Genomic DNA, 26,827 nt, shown 5'->3' with positions numbered 1-26,827 from the left:
AAGTGATGATAGTCAATGATTTTAGGGTCTTACACAATGGGCTAGTTTATTTAAACTATAAATAAATAAAATAAGCACTTTTAAAATTTTTTTAAATAAGCAGATATGATTTATTTTTTTTAAATAAGCAAAAGCAATTTAGACAAACATAACATTGCTTATTTTATTAAAATAAGTGATTTTCAACAAATAAGTTTGATCAAACTGACCCAATATGAATTATGGTTTTTGGACTTTTTTTTATTTATTTCGTTAAATCTAAGGACATTTTGAGCATTAAATTGGTTATTTACTTTTAGACAAATACTAAGGTGGGAGACCTAAATATGTCTTCCACCATGGAAATGTCTTTTTGGATTGTTATATTTGTTTATTTTTAAATTGTTTGTTAAGATTTTTTCCATTTTTTTTTTCTTTTTTTTTTCTTGATTTACCTTTTCACTTGCACACTTGTAGTGCAACACATCATCATTGATTGCAAGCATGAAAGATTATGGAAACCACCACAATGACAATTACACCTTCACACCTTACCTTTAACCCCTTTGGCCAAACCAACAATAAGTAAGACCTAAAGCAAACTTGGATTTTTTTTTTTTTTTTTGCTTTAAACAAGAAAGTTATATGTAAACCTTTTTGTCAATTTACATGACATTTTCGTTTTATAAAGACTAAAACAAAAAAACCTTTTATTGGTGGACCTAAAGTTTGAACATTATTAGTCTTATCCTAGGGTTGACCTTGCCTAACTCCTCCTTCTCGCCACCCTAACCGTCCATGTGCTTATTAACAACCCTACTAAATTCAAACTCCACATTGCTGTCATTTTTGCACTTATGCCAAATCCCAAAAAGTCCCTATTGTACCCCTACCCCACCATTACTGAACCTCGATGACATGCACCCAAACCCCAACGAAACACATCCCCCCCCCCCCCACACAACATTTGTTGCTTTCAAAATCCAATGAAGTACATCAAAACCCTTATTGACATCGTCCCACACAAATGAAGAAGTTGTGTTCAAATGATGAAGGAGATCCAACAATGGAATTCTCGAACAAGAGAATTGCAAATAAACGAGAAAGTCGACATTGATATCGTCCTATGCAAATGAAGAACTTGTGTTCAAAGGACGGAAGAAATCCAAGAATGGAATTCTCAAACAAGAGAGTTGCAAATGAACCAGAAAGTCGGCATTGACACTGTCCTATGCAAACGAAGTTGTGTTCGAAGGAAAAAAATCAAGACTAAAAATGATTCCTATAATTTTCAATTTTTCTCTTTTCACTTCTGAATCTAGATTGAGTATTGATGTTGCCCAATCATGAACAATTTGTAAAAGAGGAAAAAAAACTAAACCTTCAATTTTAAAATGATTATACTTGACACACAAAAATCATTTCTCAATATGAGAGACATGTTTAGTTCTCCCATCATATGCTCATTCTTACTCTTGGATTATGTTTATAAAAAAAAATCCAAACTCAAGATTTTACAAATAGTTTTTTTTTTTCTTTTATCGATTTAGGTTAAAAAATTCTCAATATCCTACCCAAACCTGTAAGAGATAAAGTTTTCTAACCAGCCATGCCAATTTACGTAGGGGCATAGAATAATCACTATATTTATTGAGATTGAAAACGCGACCCATCATGTGTGTTTCCTGAGCACACAGCAGAAAAGAACAAACGCAGGTTCCCAATTGAAACGGTTCTGAAGAAGTGAAGAACAATCTAGGTTTTCCTTTCTCCGATTCACTCCCAGAGCGAAGAAGCCGCCATGGGAGGCGAGGAGAAGCGGCACCAGATGATGCAGAACCTCTTCGGAGACCAATCCGAGGAGGAGGAAGAGCTCGACGTTGATTCTGAGCACGAATCAAACCCGCAACTCAATTACCCCTCCGTACACCCCAATTCCACGAACCCTAACCTTTTCCTTACGCCACGTTTGGATCCCGAACCATTTCCTAACAGTTTTCGTGTTTTTTTTTTTCTTTTCAATTTTTCAGGACGAGGGGGAGGGGGTGGGGGAGCAGGAGGGCGAGGTGGAGGGCCAGGGCGAGGTGGAGATCGAGAGCGACGGAGACGGTGAGCCCGACCGTGAGAGCGAGGGCGAGAGGGAGCAGAGCTCGCAGGAGGTGGAGGTTGTGGAGAGGGAAGAGGAGAGCGAGGGAAGAGACTCGGATAGTGATGCCAAGGACGGCGGGTATAGCCAGCATGGCGTCACGAGCAAGCGGAGGGACGACGTCGTGGAGAGCGGATCGGAGAGGTCCGAGGAAAATCAGTACGCTCACCATGATGACGGGGAAGAAGTGGATGAAGCCAGAAGCCCCAGGTATCTGAATGATAATTCACACATGGTTTTGATGTTTTTATTGTTTTCTTGCTGATTTCTCATGTTTTCTTAATTCTTATGCTCTTGCATGCATGTGTTAATGTTCACAAGTTCTTTACCTTCAAAATTGCCTTCAAATTGTATCGTTGAATTATGAATGACACGATTTCAGATTAAGAGTTGATTGTGGAGGCTTGTTGTGAGATATACTTTTGTTGCCAGAAATTTTGGGTTTGATTATGTGTGGGATGATATTGTTAGATGGTGTAAGTGAAGAAACTATAACATGTGTATTGAGACTGATAACTTGTCCTTTTTTCAAAATGTAGTGGGTCACCCAGGGATGAAAAAGATGAGACTCGTGACTTGCATGCGGCCCCTGAAATTCGTGATGTATTTGGTGATTTTGATGATGATGAAGAGGAGGACATCGGGTATGCAGTTCAGCAGGACATCAGACAAGATTCGAATGTGAGTGTCTGGTTCCAATAGTGCCATTTTTCATTTATCTGTGAATTGCCCAAATTTTTAAGAATTAATGACAAGTGATTTCCTGCCTCAGAGATATGCTGTGGAGGAGGAAGGAAGTTACGGAAAGAACCTGAGACCTGAAGATATACTCGCTGATGAAGATAATCAGTATGAATCAGAGGATGAAAATATCGAGATAAAAACTAAGGAGAAGCCACTTGGCCCCCCCTTAGAGTTAGAGGTTCCATTACGACCACCTCCAGCTCTTCCAGAAAAGGTCTGCCTCTAATTAATCAGTTTATTTATTTGAGTGAGAAGCATGTATTTTATATTTTAGTTTTAAATTAGTTTTAACTTGGTGGCTGGAAAATACAATTAATTTCACCTCCTTTTGCATAGTTCACATCGTTATGGTTTAGAAGTTGGCATCTGTAGTGTGTATGAGTGAATGTCCAGATTTTGAAATGTTTGAGGAAGTGTATCTTTTAGGACATTTTCTTGATAACTGCCCAATGTCATGTTGGTGAAATGTTGCTAATTAGATGGGAATTGAACAATCTCAGATTATGATAACAAATGTTGCCTTTTGTAATGATGTGCATTCTGGTAAGATATGTTGAATTTCAATATTCAACTACTCATATTTTAAATTTTTAATCTCTCTCTCATGGCAGATGAACATGATTAAAGTTTCCAATATTATGGGTGTTGATCCAAAACCCTTTGATCCTAAAACATATGTGGAAGAGGATACTTTTGTAACTGATGAATCTGGAACCAGAAAACGCATACGTTTGGAGAACAATATTGTACGCTGGAGGACTACTAGAAATCCTGATGGCACAACATCTGTAAGTAACAATATTGTACTTTCTTATGCACTCCACCATGGTCACCCGTTTCCATTAACTCTAAAGAATTGGGATGAAGGAGATTCTGATATTCTTGTGTGCAACTTCTTCTTGCCGTCTTTGTGTTCCTTTCTGCTACCATTACACTTCTAATTATGTCATAAAATAATTGTGACAAGTTATTTTGAATGTGTGTAATTTGTTGCTGTTGGGATGGTGGAGACAATTTTTATTGTGAATGTGCTATTTGTTATCTTTTGCATTACTGGATGTGAGTGAGAATGTGGACAAAATGGGTGCATGTGTTCTTATTATTGCTAGTTGTTTTTCAAACTTCTAGGCCAGAATAGTTTAAATTGAGCTACATCACTTATTTTGTAGTAAAAAATGCCATTCATGATCAGATTGAAGTATAACATTCTCTTACGAAAAAGATTTTGTATTACTGTAGTGTGAAAGCAACGCTCGCTTTGTGAGATGGTCTGATGGCAGCCTGCAGCTATTAATTGGGAATGAAGTTCTTGACATATCAGTACAAGATGCACAGCATGATCAAGCACATCTTTTCCTTAGACATGGAAAGGTGAATTTCTTTATTCCCATGGATTTCTTGATGCATTACTGTTTCCCCTCAATGAGGTTTACAAGAAATTTCTTTATTAAAGAAGTGGTTTTCTTTATTCTCATGCTTACAGGGAATCCTCCAATCACAAGGAAGGTTATTAAGGAAAATGAGGTTTATGCCATCTTCCTTGTCATCAAATTCTCATCGGCTGCTGACTGCCCTTGTTGACTCAAGGCATAAGAAGGCTTTTAAGGTTAAAAACTGCATTACTGACATTGATCCTGAGCGGGAAAAAGAAGAAAAAGAGAAGGTATTATCAATAATTCAAGTTATATGCTTGTATTGTCTCTTGGGTACCATTATTTAATTTCTCTATATTTTTAATAGGCTGAAAGTCAAAATATCCGTGCTAATGTGCTTCTTAACCGAAAGCGTGAGAAGGTGAATCGGAAGTATACTCCAGCTGTGGAGAGGAGGCGTCAACTTTCTCCTGGGTTTTTAGAGGATGCTTTGGATGAGGTATGGTTTTAGGATTTGTTTCCTCCCTAGATGTCTGTTTCTTTTTTGCTTATGTATCTACTGTAGTTTTCTGTAAGTATGTGTACTTCACACTATGTCAGTTCCATTATTTATCCGGGTTTCTTTCCTTCAGGAGGATGAAGCAGACTATTATGATAATCATCGTTCTCAGCGCCGCTTTGAGGATGATTTGGAAGTGGAAGCCCGAGCAGAGAAACGAATTATGAATGCTAAAAAGGTACTATTTCTGTCTCCAGAAATTTGTACATACGTTGATTGTTTTTACATTTACATTGACGAGGGTTATTTTCTGGAATTTTAGTCACGGGGACCTAAAGATATCCCTCGTAAGTCTTCCTTCCCACCTGCTAAATCCTCTCGGAACCCAATGGGTTACCCAGATGATGAGAGAGAGGAGTCTGAGTATGAAACTGAGGAGGAGGAAGATGAGAGGCCTCCTTCACGTAAGAGGGATGAGGATACTGAGCCAGAGTATGAGGATGAGGAAGAAGAGGAAGAACACTATGAAGAAGCCGAACAAGTTAATGATGCATCAGATGATGGGGAAGAGGAGGTACTGCTTATTTTATTTAAAAAATTAGTCAGCTTTATCTTTGGTGGGTAGGTCCATATAGTTATTTCTGAATAGTTTCAGATTGCTTCTTATCAGCACTTCCTTACTGTTAAGTGTTAATAAGGTATGTTACATGTGATTAGTTCATGCAGTTTGCTAGATTTTTTAATCTTCCCCATTTATAATGTTTCCATTCTGTGTTCTGGTTTGTACTGTGAAGCTTTTTTTTTTTTTTTTTTTTATAGGACTACTGTACATGTGTCCTCTTTGTGCTTGTACATCTTGTAGGGGGGTGTTCTTATGATGAATGTATCATTTGTGAGCAATTTAATGCATATGACCTGCTCTCTTCTTTGTCACAATTGTGGATGAAATCCAAACATTTTCAAAGGACCCAACATTGTTTCCTTTTTTATGGTTTTCTTGTAGTGATTCCTGGCCTAATTGTTGTACTTTTATGAGTGTCAAAAGTATGGGTGGAAAATAAGGATGATACCATGATTGATTGCTGTGCTGTGGTTTCAATACAATTTTGATGTTTTTTTGCAGGAACCAAAGCAGAAGAGCAAGGAGTTTAGAGGCAGTGCCAAAAGGAAGGGATTTGAATCTGATGATGACTCTTCTCCAAGGAAAATAACCACCCATCGGCGGATGGCGGTTGTGTATGATAGTGATGAGGACTGAACTTCCTTAAGCCAGATTTTCATGGTGAGTAGTCTTAGTCTTAATAATTTAATTTATTAGAATAGAGTGTAAGGATTTTTCTACAGTCATCCCATGGTAGATATCATAAATGATATGATAATATTGCTGACTTTTATAATTATTATTTTAATAGTCATATCTAACGTGTTTTTCAGTTAGCTGAAAGTTTAAAATCTTTTATACTGAAGGTATATGAAAATTAAACTCTAATCTTTAAGTATGAAACATACATGTGAGTTTTTTATCCTTGACCATGAGATGGTGAGCCATATGTTTTGTTTGGCAAAAGAGTTCATCTTTTTCCCATCCCCCTGCTCCCTCCATTATCTTTGCATTTTTATTATTGGTTGGTAAATCTTATTTTTTAATTTTAAAGTTGCAAGCTTTTTTCTTCTTAAAAAAAATTAAAATTGCAAGCTTTCAAAGAGTAAGAATTTCACAATGAATTTTGCTGTGCTGTTCCAGGGAAATCCTCCTTTTTATTCAGAATTGTAAGGAAGGATGTGCGTAGGGTGCAGCAAAGGCTGAGATGGCTCATTCTTTTTTTTCCTCTCCTTATATTTCATCCGTATATACATGAAGCAGCGCCTGGCACACTAATGTAGTGTTTATTCTCAGGTCACAATATATGTTTTTGACTGTCTTATTAATGGTCATAAAAAACTATCAGTGTAAATAAGTTTGTTTTCTGTATTTTCCGATCATAAATTTTCGTCCAAGGGCAGGTAATGGTTGACAAGTGGGGAACTTCTTCACGGTCCATCCCTTTTTACTTTCTGAAAGAATGATGTCGTTACTTTGCAACTTTATATGATAGTAACATTTTAGATTTCTTTAGCTAAGAATAATAATTAAAAAAACCTACAAATTTCAGGTTCTAATAGGAGACCAGAAACCAATGTTTTTCCGTGTTTATATTCAAGAGCAACGGCCAAATTTCCTTTGTAGAAGTTCTTAAGTTACGGAACTGTTTTGTTCTGAAAATTACAATTAAGTTACTGTATGATTTATTATTTATGTCACGAGGAGTGTCAATATTTTTTTAAAAAAATAATCTTTAATTATTAAGCAATTTTGTGGTTCTTTTTAAAATATAATCTTTAATTATTTGTCACGAGGAAATGTTTTTAATGTTTGATTTGCATGATTTATTTCATTTTTTGCATAAAGTTAATGATTCTGACATTTGTGGCTTATTTTTATTATATGTAAAAATTAATTGGTGGTGATTTAAATATGTTTTTTCTTATTTATAGTATAGTTTTTTTTAAAGTAAATTACAACAACTTACCTTGATGTTTTCACTAATTACACATGTACTTTTTCCATTTGAAACCATTTATTTGGCACCTCTCAACTGAAGGAGTTAAGTGATAGTTTCAATTTATTATTGAATGATCAAATTGTCCTTTAATATAACCTCATTCTCTCACCTTTTTGATTCATCTCCTACCCTCCAGCCTCCTTCCCTTCCATTGGTTTCTCCCTTTCTTTCTCCTCGACTATGTTGGCTCCTTTCGCCTCCATGGCGAGCTTGTCATGGCCGCCTGTGTCGTCGTGGGGTACGACTACCTTGACTTCTCCAGCAAGGCCAAGTCCATGTAGCGCGTTTAGGCCACACACTATGAGAGGATCGTGAAGATTGACATACTCATTTATCTTCACTCGCAACTTCGACTTCAGATCAACCATGCACCATAATCCTAACCTTATTTTTAGAGTTGGTTTAATTTCTTCATATCTATTTTTTTTAATCATCTCAAAAGTGGGGTTTGTTGATGGGTTTGCGGATATCTCTGATGCGGGTTTGATAAAATAGTGGTTCATGCGACAGTTGAGGGTGTTGCTGGGTGCACCCAACACAAATGCTTGTGCACCCAACAAAATATGTGAAGTGACAAAAATGTCCTTCACTTAAATTTTAAAAACGTTATCTTCTCCCTCGTTTTCGTACGACATCTTTGTGTTGTGTCTCATTCTTCCTCCTTTTTCTGGTTCCTATCGCGCCGCCACCGTCGTTTGCGTCCGTTGTCGTCGTTTAGCCAATCCCCGCCATTGTCGTCACATTTTTATCGTCGCGATAAACGCTTCTCCTCCTTTATCTTGTTTTTAATGGGTGCGTGTGAGTTGTTTGGATTCAAAATCCATATAACTCTTATGGATTTGTGTTTTACAGATTATTAATCCGTATATTTAAGTAATTATTTTTTATTCTATTAAATAATAAAATAATAGTATAATTAATTTTTATAAATAAAATGAATTAAATTATTTACTTGTAAATTTTATTTATAAGAAAAAAATATTGTTGTACATTTTTTATATGTTTATAATTAATTAATTATATTTATTTTTTGAATTTGTTTTTTTAAAAAAAAATTAACTATTTTTTTTATTTAAAAATGAATGTATAAATATTATTGTTATTTCTTTATTTGTAAAATGTAAGTAGTTTATTTATATTTGGCATGTAAGTAAATTATTTTTTTATTCATATAATGGTGTATATTTTAGTACACTCATAGTATTAAATATTTATATAAATAGTGGTTGCAAGTATAAAAAAATATTTTGTTTTGTTTTAGAAAATTAAAAGTTGTGTTAGTAAATTGTTAAAAAATGAAATAGTCATTTGTTAGAAAGGAAAACCAAAATTGTACTTACATTTTGGTCATTAATTTAAATTTACTTCATTATTGTTGTCAAGTTTATATATTTGGAAAAATAATTCCATATACATTAGGAATTTATAAAAGTAATAAAAAATTAATTTAAAAATATAAGAATTATAAAATAGTAATTGTTTGTAGTATTGTTTGAATGATGACTTTAGTTGTTATGATTATTTAAATGTGCAGATTATGGTTATAATTAGAGGTTTGAGTCGGGCTTTAGGTAGGGTTATAGGAAGAGCCCTCGGGAAAGAAGTAAATATTGATTTGGATGAAGCTCCCCAGCGGCAAAGGCCCACAACATCTGCATGTAGGCAACGAGAAGCTGCACCAGTTGCTGAGGATGTTCAACACTTGGATCATGCAGTTGATAAGGTCCATGAACATGTTGAAGAAGCAGTTGTTGATGATGTAGTTCCTGATGCCGAGGGTTTTCCCAACAGGCCCCACGACACATCGGTTCTTATTGGCTATGTTCATCATGTTGCAGTGACCGTTTGGAATGAAGATGTATTTATATTTTTAAATAATATTTTCATAAGTATTTGTTATTATTGTTGAAATGATTTAAAATATTTATTTTCAGGGACATCGTTAGTTGAAGTTATCCTCCTATGGAAGGAAGGTTGAGAAATTTGGTAGGCCTGTTCCAGAGATCGAAGGCTTAGTCGCTGCCGTAGGATTAAGTCCTCTGATCTCATGTTCCTTGGACACTAGCGATCAGGGACTTATATCAGCCTTTGCGTAGAGGTGACATAAGGAAACTAGTAGTTTCCATCTTCCTGTAGGAGAAGTGACTATCACCCTCAATGATGTGACATCGTTGCTTCATCTGCCCATCACATGTGCCTTCCATAGCTTCGAGCCTCTTCATATGGAAAAAGTCATGTTGATGTTAGTTGAATTGCTTGAAGTCAGTGCAGATGAAGCAAGAGCTGAGACAGTACAATGCCATGGGGCATATGTTCGGCTATCGTGCTTGCGAGACTTTTATCGTAACAAATGATGTTGCACACTGGACTGTAGGAGCTCGAGCATATCTGTTGCATCTAGTAGGTTGCACACTCTTTGGTAACAAGAGTGTCACACATTTGCATGTGGTACTCTTGGGTGCCTTTCGTGACCTCACCTAGAGTAGAAGCTATGCATGGGAAGTTGCCGCCTTAGTCCATATGTATAACAATTTGAATGATGCGTCCAAGAACAGCGCCAGACAACTTGTAGGATGTATCACACTTTTACAGGTAATTATAATTGAATTTAAATTTTTAGTTTTGTTATGTATTTTGTGATGACTATTATTTTTTTTTCTTCAAAATATGTGTAGCATTGGATCTACGAACATTTTCCTTGTGTTGTTGAGTCTATTGCTGCTGAAGATTATGATGAGAGAAAATCATGAGCTTGTCGTTGGAAGTCTGGGAAGACATTACTAGTGTCGACGTATCGGGAACGTTTGGATAGATTGACGTCTGATGCTGTGTGCTGGATTCCTTATGGTGACCACCATGCAATTAGAGAATTCGAGTTGATTTCTTTATTTTCTGGACATATCCGATGGGGTCCATCTGTTGTCATAGATAGTTTGTGTAACAACCAATTTTTCGTAAAATAAATTAAAAAAGATTTTTATTTAAAAATAAATAGAGTTTTAGAAAAATGATGAGGTTTTTATTATTAATTAAATAAGGAGAAATAGATTTATTAATTAAAATAATGGTTTGAAAGAAAATATAAAAAAATATATTTTATTTATTCATTTTATAGGAAATAAAATAGAGTTTATGTTTACAAAATAATAAAAAGAAATAAATAGAGTAAATAATATGCTGAGAGTATCATAACTATAAATAGAGACATATCAGGTGAATTTTCAAACTGATTATGTATCTCTACGCTTTCTCTTTCTCTCAAATTTCATTTTTTCTTCTTCTACTCCCAAAACCCTATCTTTTACTTGCATACACTCAAACTTGTCTCAGTAAAATGACGATCCCGGACTCGTTAACCGTTAGATCATCGTGAAATTTGAACACCAAGTTCAGAACTCATTTTCAAAACTTCTCACCGTTGGAATTTGTGAAACAATGTTTGAGGTGAGATAAATTCTCTTCTCATCGTAGCTTTCTTTTTTCGCCTACACCCAAACCTGTTCCAGTAAAATTATGATTCCAGACTCGTTAACCATTGGATCTTTGTGAAATTTGGAAAACATGTTAGAAATTCAATTCCTCACATCTTCATCATTGGGATTTTCAAATTAATCTTTGGCGATGGAGAAACACTCATCGCAGGCAGACAATGGAATGAAAGTTTCAATCTTTTATCCTTCTCTCTAACGCTTGGAAACCCTAGTAGAGCAACCAGAGGAAAAACTTGAGAAATATTAGGAAACCACTAGAGATACTGTTATCGCTTCCGGAATATACACATGAGCTCGTTTAGAGGTAAGAGATGAGTTTATCACAATTGGGGTTAGAGTGAATATGTGTAGGGATCCTTGGAGGATTAGATTGGGGTTTATTTTGGGATGTTTATTGAATTATAATTTTTCCTTTATAATTGTAAATACAATATTGTTGTGTTTGACAAACCAATTGATGTTCTGATGCAAATTGGTTGATAAACTTGAGTGCTCTTGGTGTTTTCGTGTTTTTGACCTATGATTTTGATTCATTGATTTTAATATGATTGTGTGAAATTGTTTGAGGGGTTTTACTCCCAATGTTGTGAGAAGCATTTTGTATAAATTTTTATATTGAGATTATGAAATGATGATTCAAATTGTGAGTAAGTGACAAATTAAACCTGTGATGAATGGTGAGATACATATGTATTGAGATATTGTATGTATTGAGTTGTGAGCTATGAACTGTGCAATCACACAATTGTGAGACCCTTTAAGGACAACGAATTTTTGTGGGACGAGTATTGTGATGAAATCCACTGTGAAAACCCGACGAGTTTAATCACTTTGAGGTGCGACGAGTTAAAATGATTTTGAAAACAATTAAGTAGTTGTGTGTATTACATAGTTCAAAGGTAAAGTGTATATGATTCATGAGGTGTGATAACATGTTAAATTGGGATTATACCATTGTGATTGAGACCAAGTGTATGTGATAAAGTGAGTATGTATTGACTTGTAATATATATGTGCATTGAGGTGTTGCGTGCACTGAGTTATAAGCTATGAATCGTACAATCACATGACTATAAGACCCTTTAAGGGCGACGAATTAATGCGCGATGAGTATTGTGATGGAAACCACTGTGGGGACCCGAAGAGTTTAATTACAAGCGCAACGAGATAAAATTATTTTGAGAACAATTGAAGAGTCGTGTGTTTTGTATAGTTCATAGATAAAGTCTGTCTGCTAAAATGTTTTCTAGGTTAGACTTGAATCACGAGGGAGAGGTCTTGACGGACTCTTCGGAGTCTAGGCCTTGGGGGTAAATACACCCGATTTGAGTGCTCCTTTAAGCCTGTGCCGATCTCACATGATTGGAGCATTCTCACAAAACAGCGTGACCCTGACTGATCTCCCTATGATTTTACCTAGTGAGAGTGACTTGACTTACTAGTGTGTGGTTTGTCTTGTCGTGTACTCCTAGGCGCCCGACGAGGTTTTTCACTGACATGATACCACATTGCATATAGGATTGAGTCTTAGTATATCTGTTGCATAATGCTTGTGTATTGATTGATATTGATTGATTGGTTGAGTGATATTGTGTTTGACCATTGAGTACGTGAATGATGTGAAAATAAATTAGGCGTGCTGAGTTGAGGTGTGGTGTTACGCGACAGGTGGTGGAATGACACGAACTGTGTTTAAGTAAGTTATATTTCATTTATATGATATGCATATCTATGTTGTCTTCTTTCTCTCTATTAGTTAGGAATATGATAACTCACTCCCCGTGTGCTATTTGTGTTTGAATCTTGTGATGATCTCGAATTTTGTGTTCATGGGAGCAGATGATTAGGTGGATGACTATGGAGAACCTCATGCCAGAGGACTCTGGAACACAATGCTTTGATAGGATGTGACATTGGGATATAAGTTTCTATATTAATTACATGAAGTCTTGGACAACCTTGTTTTGAGCCGAGATGATTTTATTATTTATTTGAACAAATTCTATTATGATGTTAGAAAAGTGAATATAAGCCTTTTACCCTTTGAAATGCTTTTATTTAAATGTGTTTCAAAACTTTTAATTAATTCTACGTTCCTATTTCTTTTATTATTAGTACATATATGCGTGGGGTAGAAGGTGTCACAGTTTGGGTATGTGCAGACCATTCCTCCACACCTTGCTGCGTCAACGTTATGCATAGAAGATATTGATGATATATGGATTCAATTTTCTGAATACATTGCACCTATGGGTCAGATATGTGTTGTGCTTGGATAGTGTGCAACAAACTACATGGAGTGGTTCTACATGATTTCTCATCCCTTCACCAGTCCGGCATAGCCTGGGGATCCACCTAGACATTCACCTCTCATGCATGATGACACATTTGTTGAACTAGATATTCCTCAACACCCGGTGGCGGCAGTAGCTATAGACGAAGCACTTGCAATTGCACCTACTCATGTAAAGCAGCCTTGACATGCAGTGGTAACATATATATTCAACTTACTCTGTTATTCATTTTATTTAAACATGCAATATGTATAAACCTTTTTCGTTGTCGTCAATGTCATAGGAGGCTTGCCAAGCAATAACTGGAAGATTGAAACTGCTACTCAACCTAAGGATAGTGACAAAAGGTACAAAAACATTCAGTGTCATGGAAGACTGCCTAAGGATTGCCAAAGGTGTGATTGCAAAACGCAATGTATATGTGCAATTGCGACGAAGGTGGCGTATGGAAGATGCAGATGAAGACCTTTAGAATTTATTAGATTTTATATGATTTTTGTATGCAATATAATTAGACAATGTTTATTATTTAGTTTTATTTGAGAACTTTTTTATTTATTTTCTTAACTACACAATGTTTATTATTTAATAACTCTTTAAACCCTAGACCCTAGGTCGTGAATTAAACCGTAAACCCTATATTAGTCACGTAACAATAAACCCTACGTTTTGAATTAACAATAAACCCTAACTTGTGACAATCAACCAAACCCTGGGTATTAAAACACCCTTTAAACCCTAATTTGTAACATACTAGTAAACCCTAACTTGTGACGTAACACTAAATCCTAACTTGTGACATAACACTAAACCCTAATTAGTTACGTAATACTAAACACCACGTATTCAAGTAACAATAAACTCTAATAACACACGTAACACTAAACCCTAGGTATTATAGTAACCATAAACCATTTTGAAAGTTCAGTAAAATAGATAATTATATGAACATTCAATGAAACACATGTATATTATTGTATTACATGACAATTACATAAGTAAGTAAATGTTCAATCTTCACTTAAATCAACATAGTCTATTTTCAACATCAACAAATTTCTGTACTGTTGCATTCTACTAATATATGGTGTTAGCCACTACTTTGCTTGAGGATGACAATGTGTAGACCATAAGAAAGTTAGTGGCAGTAAGGGACAACGATATCTTAGAAATACCTGTTACATATGAACATACACATTCAAATTATTATAACACAATTTAATACATTAAAAAAACAAAATGATCATGCATTTACCTGAATAAAATGATAGTCATATACATGACCGATACATATTACGCGATGTACAGAAAAATATGTTGGTGGTTGACTTCTACGAGGAAAAAAACATCATGCTTTGTTGGAGAAAAAGAGAAACAAGGATCACATTATACCTTGATGCAATCACATATCCCATGTCAGTTATATTCATCCCCTTATCCATGGTAACCTGCATGTAACAGTTATAATTACATTTATTTAAACAAAATGTAATCCAACAAAACATAACAAAAATTATATACCGTGAATAATTGATCAACAAGTATGGATCACTTTAATTCCTCAAATTTGTTTATGCCACCAAGCAGATTGATATACTCATTAGACCATTTGGCAAGTTCTTTAAGCAAATGGTTGCGCACCAAAGACCTGAATCTTCACACATACCTAATAAGACTACAATTGCACGATATCCACAGTTACCATCGACTTTGACATCAACAATATTTTCAATGGAATCATGATTGCATGAATGAAATTGATCCAACATCAACATAGTCCTTCTTGGAATTGCTTGCTCAAATGATTATGCACTACGTTTGACTGAAGAATTACTATTTTGCATAGAATGTAATACATCAACATACTTCCATTAAGACGAATCACCCTTTGTTGATCTTTGATGTTTGGTCATCGGTTTCTTTTGAACACCTTTTGTTTTGACCTTTTTTGGAGGATGACACATAGAGTTTAGAGTAGGGTAGGCAATTTCCCGAAGTTTGCTCTTTAGAGTAACTTTGCCACAAACATTAAGTTCTTCAAACCGCTTGGATATGGTTTCCATCTCTTCGGTTATTTTGGCTTCGGGCTCAGATAACCCTTGGTCTGAAAAACTTAGTCTTCGTCAAAACATATGGATTACACCCAAAGGTATGCTATCGACAACATATCTAGCTAACTTGCATGCACAAGGAAGACCATGAGTAGTTCTCATTACACATCCACAACGAGAACTGTCAAATTACAGGCATTGCATAGCTTCACTGCATCAGGATGACACCAAAAGATATCATGTACGACATCTTCATCCTTTACTCTATGCCAATGAATATACTGATCCTGTTCAAGAAGCTTCATTAGTTGTTGCATTTTAGTATCACTACCTCTTATGGAAGAACAATATGCACTTCTTGCATTGTATATTTGCTTGATTGCTGTATAACTATTGACATTGTGCTCCTTCAACGTTAGTAAAATATTTTTTGGTTTCACCATTGACTTTGTCATATTAGTAATAATAATATTTTCATCCTTAGTCAATCGACTAGCGTATGGATGTCTAACTAATGACTTGACCAATTCATGATTGTCACTCCCACATTGACTTCACCATCCATCTTTGGCCTCCAACCACTAGTTTCCCACGCAGCTTAAAGGGACACCCACATTTTCTACTGTTAGTATCTGTTCTTACCGAATCTTTCTTCTTGGCCCTATACTGACCACTCCTTTCATTAACTTACTTTAACAACAAAAAATCACATTAATACCTGAGAAGTACTGAAGACATCAGAACAGTCAATATGTTTTGATTTTAGACCGGCTTCATCTTCATTTTGTTCATTCATATCAACTTCTTCAGACATTATACTGTCATGCATCCACTGTTCTTCATCCATCTTAACAAAACATTCAAAAATTTCAATGACAAACAAACGACCCCTAACCACACCATAAACATACTATCACACAATTTTTTATTGCATTTAATAATATAAAACATTAAAATTGATAACCATATATATTAAAAAAACCAATAACATCAAGTTTTCTACTTAAAATTCATAATCATATAATACATAAAAATTGATAACCTAACCATATATACTAAAATAAATAATATTATTGAACTTAATTGTAATTCATCAAATTATAAGCACTAAAAACAATCAATTTTAAAGCACAGAGACTCAAATAACTTATAAGTCTAAATTATTTTACAATTAATACCAATTCTAAAATATAAAAGCAAATACTTAAAAATTAATTATTAAACTACACTTATTTAAAATAATAATACTGATTAGATTTAAAATAAACAATATTTTTTTTTTAAAAAAAAACAATTAACTTACGGATTAACAATCCGTAAATAACATACTGGTACTTACGGATTGTTAATCTGTAAGTTATATAAAACTTACGGATTATCAATATATAAATATTATATAACTTATAGATTCATAATTGGTAAGTTCTAAACGTAGAAAAAAAATATCAAAGACAAGTTACACCTTACCTCTGCCTTTAGCAACCACACCAACCACCATCACAACCATCACTTACCGACGTACCTTTGTAAGACTTTCACCTCGACCAAAGCGGATACAATGAACTTCTCCCCTCCTGAGAATAAAAGAACACGATAAAACCAACAAAATGAATGAATGAATGACTAAAAAACTAAAAGGAAAGATGACATGGGAGTATTCTCAAAATATCATAATATTACTTGGTGCACAAATAATATGCCTCATGCACAAAGGAACACCCGGCAGTTGAAGGTGATGTGTGGTGGTAAATGTTTTGTCTCGTGGAGGGAGGGGTTGCTAGTATATGAATGTAATTCATGGGTAATGATTTCTTGTACTTTGGAGGTACCTCTCGGACCATATGCAATATATTCTCTGATTTTTTTTTTTATATAAAAACAAAAAATTGGTTCTTAAAATTTTGTTGCTTTTGGTCCTGGATTTTTTAGTGTTTCTGAAGCTATCTTTGACTTTTCAAGTTTACAAGATTTGAGGCCAAATTTTGTTGTAAGAAATTCTCGATTGAAATGATTTTGACTTGATTAGCACTTTTGCACTTTTGTTGCATCCTAAATCACATGACGCTCAACCAATCCAAGTCGGACAACAAAAGTGCTCACAGGCCCAACCAACCATAGGCTAACAGGCGTGATTGGGAGTTTCACACTTGTAGCACAAGAAAAAAATTTGACAAAGAAGATGGAAGAAGATTCACATTTTTAAGATAAAAAATTTTCTTAAAACACATGTGCATATTGTGTGATCTTAAAACTTAACAGAGTTTATGGAAGAGGGGTGCCATGTAATGGAAATGAATAAGTTAAGGGGTTTTGTGTAATCTGGAAAAAAAGAGATATATGTGTAATTAGAGCAAATCTCACGAGAGATTGCTGCTCTAATTTGTTCTTTTTTTTTATTACCTAAACTATTTTTTTTATTTTATTATTTGAAATATTTTATGTTTGATTTTAATTTTTATTGTGAGTCACGATTGTTATATGATTATATAATATTTTATTAGTTTCATATAATATCACTTAATTGATGATGTACCACTTAATTAGAAAAAAAAGGTAAAGATAAATTATAATTAAAATTTTTGGGTGTGAAAATGAAGAAAGGGAATGAGAGTAACATTGCCCTTCCTTGTTTCATTTGGTTGGTCCCGACATAGAACTTGGGCAGGTCCCAGAACAACCTTGCTGCAAACTCACAATTGACTTAAACAATTAGATAAAAGGGTTCAATTAAAAATAATTATAAGTTTGATCAAGGATCCGATTGAAAAAAATAATTCAACAACCTAATTAAAAATTATCAAATTGAAGAGCATGAAAAATAATTTAACCAAAACTAAATATTAAATAATATAAATTATTAGTCATTAATTTTTTTAATATAAAATTAAAAATTTATATAAAATAGACAATAAGTGCTTATAAAACTTTAAAATATAATAAATTATTATTTTATCATAATCTAATTATTCCTATTAAACGGACCTATTCTTAATTGGTTTGAATCATTTTTTTTTCTTCCTAAAGCCTAAATTAGACTAAACCAATTAAATATATTCAGTACATTTTTTTTTTATCTAAATCGGAACCAACCAACTTATAAACACCTTCGTAAAAAAAATAATAAAAGAATTGTTAATTCTCTCGCATTGCTTCACGCAAATGTAGATAAATTAATGTCACTGAGTGGACAAAAAACTAACCAACAAGCCGGTCGGGTGTTAAAGGTACGGATATATTTTTTATTTTTGTACCACATAACATCTTTTGCGAAAAATAAAAAAAGATGGAAGTCTCTAGGAGCTTCTGCTACATCCCCAACGAAACTTTAACTCTCAAACTTTCCGCGAACAACTTTTTTCAGTTAATAAATTGGCTAACGTTCCGTTCTTCTTCCTCAGTTATTCAATTGCACGCTAAAAAACTTCATACTCGTAAACTCTTACACCACTTGGGTCAACAAACTCCAACCATTTCTAATTCTTTTGGTTGCTATCAGTTTGCTTCTTGTGTCTCTGTTTTCAGACGGTTATTTTATCAAAACCGGATAAAATTTTATGTTATTTTTTATCGGATTATGTTTTAAAAAATTATTCAAAAAATAAGTCTGTTACGATTTCCAAATTAAAAAAATTATAATACTTATTACGATTTTTTTTTAACTAAAATCGTAAAATTATTTATATCTTTAATTAATTTTTTTTACAATTTTAAAGTCGTAATTTTTTTTGGTTTTATAACTTTAAAATCGTAAACCTGTTTTTGTTTTTATTCTTTTATTATTATTAATGTTTAATTTTTTTTTTCAAATTTGTATTTCTTTTATGTATTTTTCCTTTTTTAAAATTTTTTATAAAATTATTTAAATCTATAATATATAATATTAACTTAAATTATTTATTAGTATATTTTTTATGATTTTATTTGATATGTTATTAATTTATTTTAATGTTTTACTATTTAAAACATGTTATATATTTTTAATATTATTTTATTTAAATGTTTTTGTTTATTTAAATTTTAGATAATCTATTAATAAAAATATTTTATACTTTTTATGGTTATATAAATAAGTACATAATTAATATAACTTGTATTTTTTTATTTTTTTTATTTTATATTGTGCGCTTTATATTAATGTATTAATTATGTTATTTTAAATTTTTTTATTATCTATTTTTATTAATAGATCATCTAAATTTTAAATAAACAAATAAAAAATATTAAAAATATATAGTATGTTATAAATAATAAAATATTAAGATAAATTAATAACATATTAAATAAAATCATAAAAAATATATTAATAATAAGTTAACTTAATTTATTTATTATATATTTAAATAATTTTATAAAAAAAATTTAAAAAAAGAAAAAACATAAAAAGATTATAAATTTGAAAAAAAAATTAATTTGAACATTAATAAAAAAATAGGTTTACGATTCAAAGTCATAAATCATAAAAAAAAATTTCAACTTTAAATTCATAAAATAAAAAAAATTCTTTACAATTTTAAAGTCATAAAAAAAATTAACCAAAATAATAAGAAATTATATTAAGTGTTACGACGCCTACATCATAAATTATACCTTGGGTAATTTTTTTAAGACATACCAATTGAAGAAAAATAAGATAGAACTTTACCTTTTGGTAAAAAAGCCGTTTTCCGAAACCTTTTCGTCCTTCGCAAAATCATGAATCCCCGATAAGTTTACCCACAAGACCAACGGCAACGAGGCTCTCGTGAGCGCTCACGAAATAGCGACAAACAGCGGCCACGCGCAGTTCACCCCTCTTCACCTCGCGTCCTCTCTAATTTCCGACAAGGATGACATTTTCTCCCACGCGCTTTCAAGCGTTTCGAAGGTGAAATCCGAAATCGAGGCTTCGTGGCAAGGAAGGGAAGAAAGTGGAAAGTGCCACCGGTGATTCAACCCTTAGGTACGAGTGTAAACGAGTCCAGAGTTATAAGAGTGGCTCTTGGTTGTAAGAGAAGAAAAAGAAGGGCTTCTTTACCGTAGGGATATCTTTTTTTTCATTGATTGAATTGGAGGTCGTTTTTAAATAATTAGCAAGTTTGATTGGTGTCATAACTTTTGAGTTAGTTGATGTTTTTTTTTTTCTTTTGCAACTGTAAAAGTTTTTTTAAAAAGTTTTTTTTTTTTATGTTTTTAGGATTTTGAAATTGTAATTTTTTTAAAATATTAAAGTTATTTATTTTTTAAAAAAATAATAGTTTTTATTTTTTTATGATTTTTTTTTCTAATTTTTCCAAATTAGAAAAAAAATTATATATTTCATTGTCAAATAAATAATTTAATTTTACTTATTAATAATTTTTATTTAATATGGTGTATATTTTTTATGTTTTCATTTTATATGTTGTTAATTTATTTTAATACTTTATTATTTAAAATATATTAAATAGTTTTAATATTATTCTATTTAAATGTTTTTGTTTATTTAAAATTTAGAAAATCTATTAGTAAAAATACATACTAAAATTAAAAAAATATAATACATTAATATAAAATGAATAATATAAATTAAAAAAAACATTAATCATGTTAATAGGATTATGTTATTCACTTCTACACAATAAGTATTTTTTAAGTTTATTTAGAATTAGTTCGTCCATCTCATTGTATATTAAAATTAAAAATAACTTCAATTTAAAAAAAAACAAATAAATTTAACATTTTTTTTAAAAAAAAAATTTGATTTCAAAGTAGTAAAATAGAAAAAAGCTTTTACGACTTTAAAGTTGTAAAAACAAAAAGAAAATCAAAAAATTTGCTTACGACTTTAAAGTCATAAATAATTTTATAACTTCAGTTAAAAAAATACGAAAGTCGTAATAGGTGTCACAACTTCTAACTCAGAAATTGTGACACCGTCATGACTTACTTCCTTTTAAGTAATTATTTAAAAATGACCCCAATTGCAAAAATACAAAAGATACCCCTAACTAAACAACAAAAAAGTCAAAAAGAAGGAAGAAGAAAAAAGTTGTAGGTTTGATTTTTTCACTAACAACAAAAATTAACAATTAACAACTAATATTAAAATTTGGAATAAATAGGTATTTTGACCCCTAACTTGTGGCTTCTTTTGTAAATTAGTCCCTATCTTTTTGAAATGTAAAAAATAGTTTCTATCTTTACATCCGTTATGCAAATAAGTTTCTATCGTTAAAATCCAATTTTCACTTTTAGTCATATGTCTATGTGACAAGTCTTTATCCATATAAGCAAACGCATATAACAAGTCTTTGGACTGAATTGAAAAATTATGATAAGTTAAGATAAAAACCATTCAAAAATTAAGTAAACCCATTTTTTCCAAAACGGTTTCAGTGTCTTATAGACTACGATTGCATTGGGTTTTTTCAGTTTCATTATCCACTCCAAACTTCTTGCGTTGCCCAAACACACAAAACAAAAATGGTGACATGCTGCACAAACCCAGACATAGTTACAGTTGAAGTAACACATGATAGAGGGTTTCAATTCCAAATACATGGAATTAAAATGGGTAAGGTGAAGAACAAGCAAAAGCTCTCAGCTCGAGAAGATGAAGAAGCTATCATCAAAACCACCTTTCCCAATTTACATTTCTACCGACCCACGCCATGTGGACCCGCACCGTCTCCAAGACCTCTTCGTTGATTGCAACCACTCTACCCACCGATTCCCTACCTGACCCGAACCCGTGGATATCCACAAGCTCCGCATTGCACTGTCTCACAGTTCCGTTCTTGTCTCCGTCTTCTGCAACCCCCAACATGTAAACGCCGTTTTCCATCAGAATTCATCATCGTCTTCAATCGCGGATATCTTCATGCCAGTTTCTCCTTCACGGGATCAATTGGTCAGGTTTGGCCATGCCCTTTTCGAGTATGGCCTCACCGCTTCTATTTACGATGTCATGGTAATGAAAAAAAAGAAAGAAAGAAAATGAATAAACGCTCGTTCTTAGTTAGTGTATTGGTTAACGTGTGTGTATCAAATTGGTTCAGTGTCTTGCAGGTTATTCCTTCCCTGCAAAGAATGGGAATTGGTCAAATGATAGTTAAAAAAATTGTTAGGTATGCAGTTGTGGATGAGACTTAACTCTTAATCATCAAGTTATTGTACATGTTATGCTTCAGTTGTTGCAGATATAGAATTTTTGTTTTGAATGGATAAAATAAAACTTTAGTCGAAGTTACTTGGCCAATTTTGGAGCAACTTTTCAATTAGAATTAGTGTTTCTTTTTGGTAAAGACTGGCACAGGTTATTGAGGTGAAATTTCAATTTTGATTGAAGATTAATATAGAAAAGAATAAATAGTGTATGCAATGACAATATATAAGTTTTTACATTATCGTCCGATCACAAGTTATTATATCACAAACTGTTACTAAAAGTTTGTTAACTTTTTATAATAATTATTAAAAGTTATACACCAACAATTATTTCTAATTAGTTGGCAATCATACTTTTACAACACCAACACTGGTACTTGCTATTTTTTTTCATTACAAATAGACACGTGAATCTTCAAATGTCTTAATATGATTTCATCCTTTTGTAGAATGCTTACAAATAGAGACATCTATGACATAGCAGCCCTTTGTTCGGGGAATGAAAGGTTGTTCATTGTCCTCTAGAGTGCCTGATCTTATACCTTTGTGGACAACATGATGTTCTTAACTTTTGTTAGGTTATTTTTTGAGGCGTGTGGATTTGGGGATGACATTTTGGGCTCTACTACCATGATGTATAGGAGAACTGCTCCATTAACAATCCAGGAAGGTGAATAGACAGTTACACGTGCAGGTCGAAAGCTATTGCCTATTGTTGATTCCACCTATTATTGAGGAACCCTTCTACAAATCTTTAAGGAAAAGAGTCAAGTTGCATTGTATAAATAACAATGAACAAGATTGTTGCTTGATCAGCTACAGGAGGTTCAACATTGCCATTTTTAAGTCATCTCATTGTAGATCTAAATTCAACTGATAGATAGGTAAAACATGTAATTGCAAGATTTTTTTCCCATGCTTTCAGTGCAAATGTGGGAAAACTTGTGGCTTCTGGTTATTAAATTTTATAGTGCAGCCAAGGCATTCGAAAGGTCCCCTTAAAAATCGGTTCATAAGGGGATGGTCTACCCAGCTATATAAGCACTTATCATGTTCATGAATTACCCGATGTGGGACTATTCTTAACACGCCCCCTCGAGCCAGGGCTCGTCACCACAAAGCGAGGGCTGGCGGCACCCACCGAACAGAAGCAGAATATAGCTCTGATACCATATTAAAATTTATAGTGCAGCAAAGGCATCCGAAAGGTCCCCTTAAAAACCGGTTCATAAGGGGATGGTCTACCCAGCTATATAAACACTTATCATGTTCATGAATTACCCGATGTGGGACTATTCTTAACACTGGTCTCTGGAAGAATACAATTTTGTACAAAGCACAACCGAATATGGAATAAACTGCCAAAATTGTCTGTCTAATGATCTGTGTCTTCACGTCAGTCCGTTAAAATTTTGTTTCTCATATCAGTCTCTTGTAAAATGTATCTTTATTCTTTATAAAAGACTAAAGTGGTGGGACATATATAAATAAATTTGATAACGGATTTGTCTTTTTGAGAGTCTAATTTGGTAAAAAAAAAAAATCTTTAGAGAACTATTGTAAAGGTGTTTGCACTCGACTATTTTTTTTCTGAGGTAGTTAGTTTTTACTTTTTACCTTTGCATATGCCCACCTAATACGAGTGTAGAAGATTCCTATCTGGCTGTGATGATGCACTTATAGCAAGGGGGGGAAAAGTTAGCAACTTGGCATGAGGCATGAGGGTACCCCCAAATGGAGTTTTGGTATAAAAAAAATTCTGATATCAAAGTAAAGTATCCTTCGAAATGTAAAATACAAAAGAAAAAATCCAGCAAACCAAGAGGTTTCATTGATATTTTAATTCGTATTTCTGACAAAAAGAAAGAGCCAAATTCCCACCCAGGTATATGATAATTTCATATTTCACAACCTATCAATGTAGCTGCTCTTCTACATCTACAATCATAATTTTTTCTCTCATTTCAGCGAGCTCTTTTAAGTTATAATCACCTATTCAGTTGTCTTCTTACAAATACAGCGGGAAGTATGCTTTACTGGTGTTGTTGAAAACTGCCTGATACCTGAGAAAAATAAAGGACTTAACAGAACAAAAGATAGAATATTCACATACCTCACTAAAATCACCTTCTCAACATTTAGTAATTTAATGAAGTGCAAGGTAGCAAGCACGGAAAATGCCATCGTTTGTTGTGATTGTGAGTAGCATAGTTTGGAGATATTAGAGGAGAAGGATGTGAAAATGTAGAGTTATTGCAGCGATGGGATAAACAAGGAGTAGAAGTAGAAGGGGTAAGCAAACCCAGTTCCCTATAACACATCCTTATCCTTACCATCATCATCTCACCCCAATTGCTCCAATTTCCTATCAGCTCAAGCTTTATGCTTTTCAAACGGATATAATACAATACAACTACCAGCAACACTGAAATAAGTAAACAACAGTGCGACAGAAAGCTGACAATATTACACTAACTAGTTTTGACCAGAAACAAGATATTTAAGGAAAATGTTATGAATATATGATATTTGATCAAGTTGAGCAAACATCAACGCCATCAACACTAGAAAAGTATAACCAATTATATGATATTTGATCAAGTTGAGCATCATTCTATTGTTCTGCAAAGTAATTTATTAAGATGTGACTGTTGAAACTGTCTAACAAACTATAGTAGATAAGATTCTTTTGCTATTTTTTAGGAAAAATAAAAGTCATGTTGACTGATAGGATAAATTAGTTTTGATCCTATTTTCTAGGCATGATCTGTTAGTGGTGTTATCTTTTTGTTAGCCGTTACTATCCTTTCATGTTTTTAAATACGTTGCTTCATATCAGAATAAAACAAGCCTTTGTAGTCTCAATTTCTTTCTTTACGCTCCCTTTCATTCTTTAATATTTCTGCTTACCGTTATTAACCAAAAACAACAAATTGGTATCAGAGCTCTTATCTTTAAGGGATCTGTGAGTTGAGAGAAATCAATGGAGGGAGAAACATCATACACAACAGGTTCACCACCAATTTTTGATGGTGAGGAGTACGAATTATGGGCTGCAAGGATGACCGCTCATCTTGAAGCTTTGGATCTTTGGGAGGTAGTAGAAGAAAACTATGATGTTCTTGAACTACCTTTAGATCCAACGGTGACTCAGATGAAGAATCACAGAGAAAGGAAGACCAAAAAGGCTAAGGCTAAAAATTGCCTTTTCTCTGCTGTGTCAAAAATCATTTTTACAAGAATTATGAACTTCAAGTCTGCCAAACAGATTTGGGATTATCTCAGATCAGAATATCAAGGCTGTGAAAGAACCAAAGGCATGCAAGTACTCAACTTGGGCAGAGAATTCGAGATGCAGAGCATGAAAGAGACTGAAACAATTAAAGGCTACGCTGACCGGCTGTTAGGCATAGCAAATAGAGTGAGGCTTCTTGGGAAGGAATTTCCTGATGAAAGAATAGTGCAAAAAATCCTGGTCACTATACCCGAGAAGTATGAATCGAAGATATCAGCATTGGAGGAGTCTAAAGACCTGTCAACCATCACCTTGGGAGAACTCATAAATGCTCTACAAGCCCAGGAACAGAGAAGAATGATGAGACAAGAGGAGGTGGTACAAGGTGCGTTTCATACGAAAGCACAAAATTCTAGAGGTGGCAAAGACAAGAAGAACAACAAATGGAGGAACAAAAAACCAGAAGGCTCCAACAAGCAGCAAGGTGAGACCTTTCCTCCTTGTCCGCATTACAAAAAGACAAATCATCCTGAAAGAAAATGTTGGTGGAGGCCAGATGTCAAGTGCAGAAAGTGTGGCAATATGGGACATGTAGAGTGAATATGCAAGTCCAAATCAGAGGAAGCAAAGGTGGTTGCGGAGGAACGAGAAGATGAGCAACTCTTTGTCTCAACATGCTTTGCCACAAGCAATAGTTCCAGTGGTTCATGGTTAATAGACAGTAGTTGCACAAACCATATGACCAATGACCTGAACCTCTTTAAAAATTTTGACAAAACCATTGTTTTCAAAGTAAAAATTGGAAATGGTGATTTCATCTCAGTCAAGGGAAAAGGGACTGTTGCTATTGAAAGCTTGACAGGTTTGAAATATATCTCTGATGTCTTATATGTGCCTGACATTGATCAAAATCTACTTAGTGTTGCTCAGCTTGTAGAGAAAGGCTTCAAAGTTATATTTGAAGAAAATTGGTGCTTGATCAAAGATGCAAAAGGAAAAGATGTATTCAGGGTGAAAATGAGGGCTAAAAGCTATGCTTTAAATCTAATGGAGGAGAAGCAAATAGCTTTTTCAAGCATGACCACCAATGTTGAACTATGGCACAAAAGGCTCGGACACTTCCATCTTGCTGGACTTTTATACATGCAAAAGCATGCCTTGGTGAAAGGTGTGTCAATGCTTGAAGACAAGTTAGCCGATTGCGTGGCTTGCCAATATGGTAAGCTAGTCAGAAAACCATTTCCTCAATCAACTTGGAGAGCAACTCAAAAGCTGCAATTAGTTCAC

At 33.5% G+C, this 26,827-nt stretch overlaps 2 protein-coding genes and 1 pseudogene across 11 annotated transcripts; 2 read left to right on the top strand and 1 right to left on the bottom strand.

Annotated features, from left to right (window-relative positions):
* The first annotated feature begins 1,535 nt into the window (after positions 1 to 1,535).
* On the top strand, positions 1,536 to 6,849 carry LOC100791454 (protein LEO1 homolog). Its single transcript, XM_003522947.5, has 12 exons — positions 1,536 to 1,903; positions 2,010 to 2,335; positions 2,665 to 2,806; positions 2,898 to 3,083; positions 3,481 to 3,657; positions 4,109 to 4,240; positions 4,353 to 4,532; positions 4,610 to 4,741; positions 4,875 to 4,979; positions 5,064 to 5,315; positions 5,865 to 6,023; positions 6,486 to 6,849. The coding sequence occupies exons 1-11, from the start codon at positions 1,781 to 1,783 to the stop codon at positions 5,997 to 5,999; spliced, it is 1,890 nt and encodes a 629-aa protein (XP_003522995.1). The 5' UTR covers positions 1,536 to 1,780; the 3' UTR covers positions 6,000 to 6,023; positions 6,486 to 6,849.
* Positions 6,850 to 14,032: 7,183 nt separating this feature from the next.
* Positions 14,033 to 20,366, bottom strand: LOC102660865 (uncharacterized). Of its 10 annotated transcripts, XR_005891026.1 has the most exons (7): positions 19,823 to 20,355; positions 16,648 to 16,754; positions 15,899 to 16,027; positions 14,651 to 15,467; positions 14,522 to 14,577; positions 14,385 to 14,460; positions 14,054 to 14,304 (listed from the first exon to the last, which is right to left on the bottom strand). XR_005891026.1 is itself a non-coding variant. In XM_041014688.1 (6 exons), the coding sequence occupies exons 3-6, from the start codon at positions 16,025 to 16,027 to the stop codon at positions 14,227 to 14,229; spliced, it is 339 nt and encodes a 112-aa protein (XP_040870622.1). In that variant the 5' UTR covers positions 16,703 to 16,754; positions 19,823 to 20,366; the 3' UTR covers positions 14,033 to 14,226. The 10 variants fall into 10 exon arrangements, 2 of the variants coding, with proteins under 2 accessions (XP_040870622.1, XP_006578549.1); XM_041014688.1 differs by lacking the exon at positions 14,651 to 15,467 and having other exon boundaries at positions 14,033 to 14,304; positions 16,703 to 16,754; positions 19,823 to 20,366; XM_006578486.4 differs by lacking the exon at positions 14,651 to 15,467 and having other exon boundaries at positions 14,039 to 14,304; positions 19,823 to 20,361.
* Positions 20,367 to 21,628: 1,262 nt separating this feature from the next.
* Positions 21,629 to 23,040, top strand: LOC100799028 (uncharacterized; annotated as a pseudogene).
* The last annotated feature ends 3,787 nt before the right edge of the window (positions 23,041 to 26,827 follow it).

This window comes from Glycine max, chromosome 4 (assembly GCF_000004515.6).
Source record: "Glycine max cultivar Williams 82 chromosome 4, Glycine_max_v4.0, whole genome shotgun sequence".
NCBI classification, from domain to species: Eukaryota; Viridiplantae; Streptophyta; class Magnoliopsida; order Fabales; family Fabaceae; genus Glycine; species Glycine max.
The sequence above is the reverse complement of the archived record's forward strand: the minus strand, read 5'-3'. Positions and strand labels throughout refer to the sequence as shown.

Coding starts and splice junctions, on each gene's coding strand:
- LOC100791454 (XM_003522947.5), top strand. CDS start 1,781: ATGGGAGGCGAGGAGAAGCGGCACCAGATGATGCAGAACCTCTTCGGA. Junction 1,904..2,009: donor CGCAACTCAATTACCCCTCC/GTACACCCCAAT, acceptor TCAATTTTTCAG/GACGAGGGGGAGGGGGTGGG. Junction 4,980..5,063: donor GAATTATGAATGCTAAAAAG/GTACTATTTCTG, acceptor CTGGAATTTTAG/TCACGGGGACCTAAAGATAT.
- LOC102660865 (XM_041014688.1), bottom strand. CDS start 16,027: ATGGATGAAGAACAGTGGATGCATGACAGTATAATGTCTGAAGAAGTT. Junction 14,578..15,898: donor ATGTCTTCAGTACTTCTCAG/GTATTAATGTGA, acceptor TGTTACATGCAG/GTTACCATGGATAAGGGGAT. Junction 14,305..14,384: donor ATGACTATCATTTTATTCAG/GTAAATGCATGA, acceptor CATATGTAACAG/GTATTTCTAAGATATCGTTG.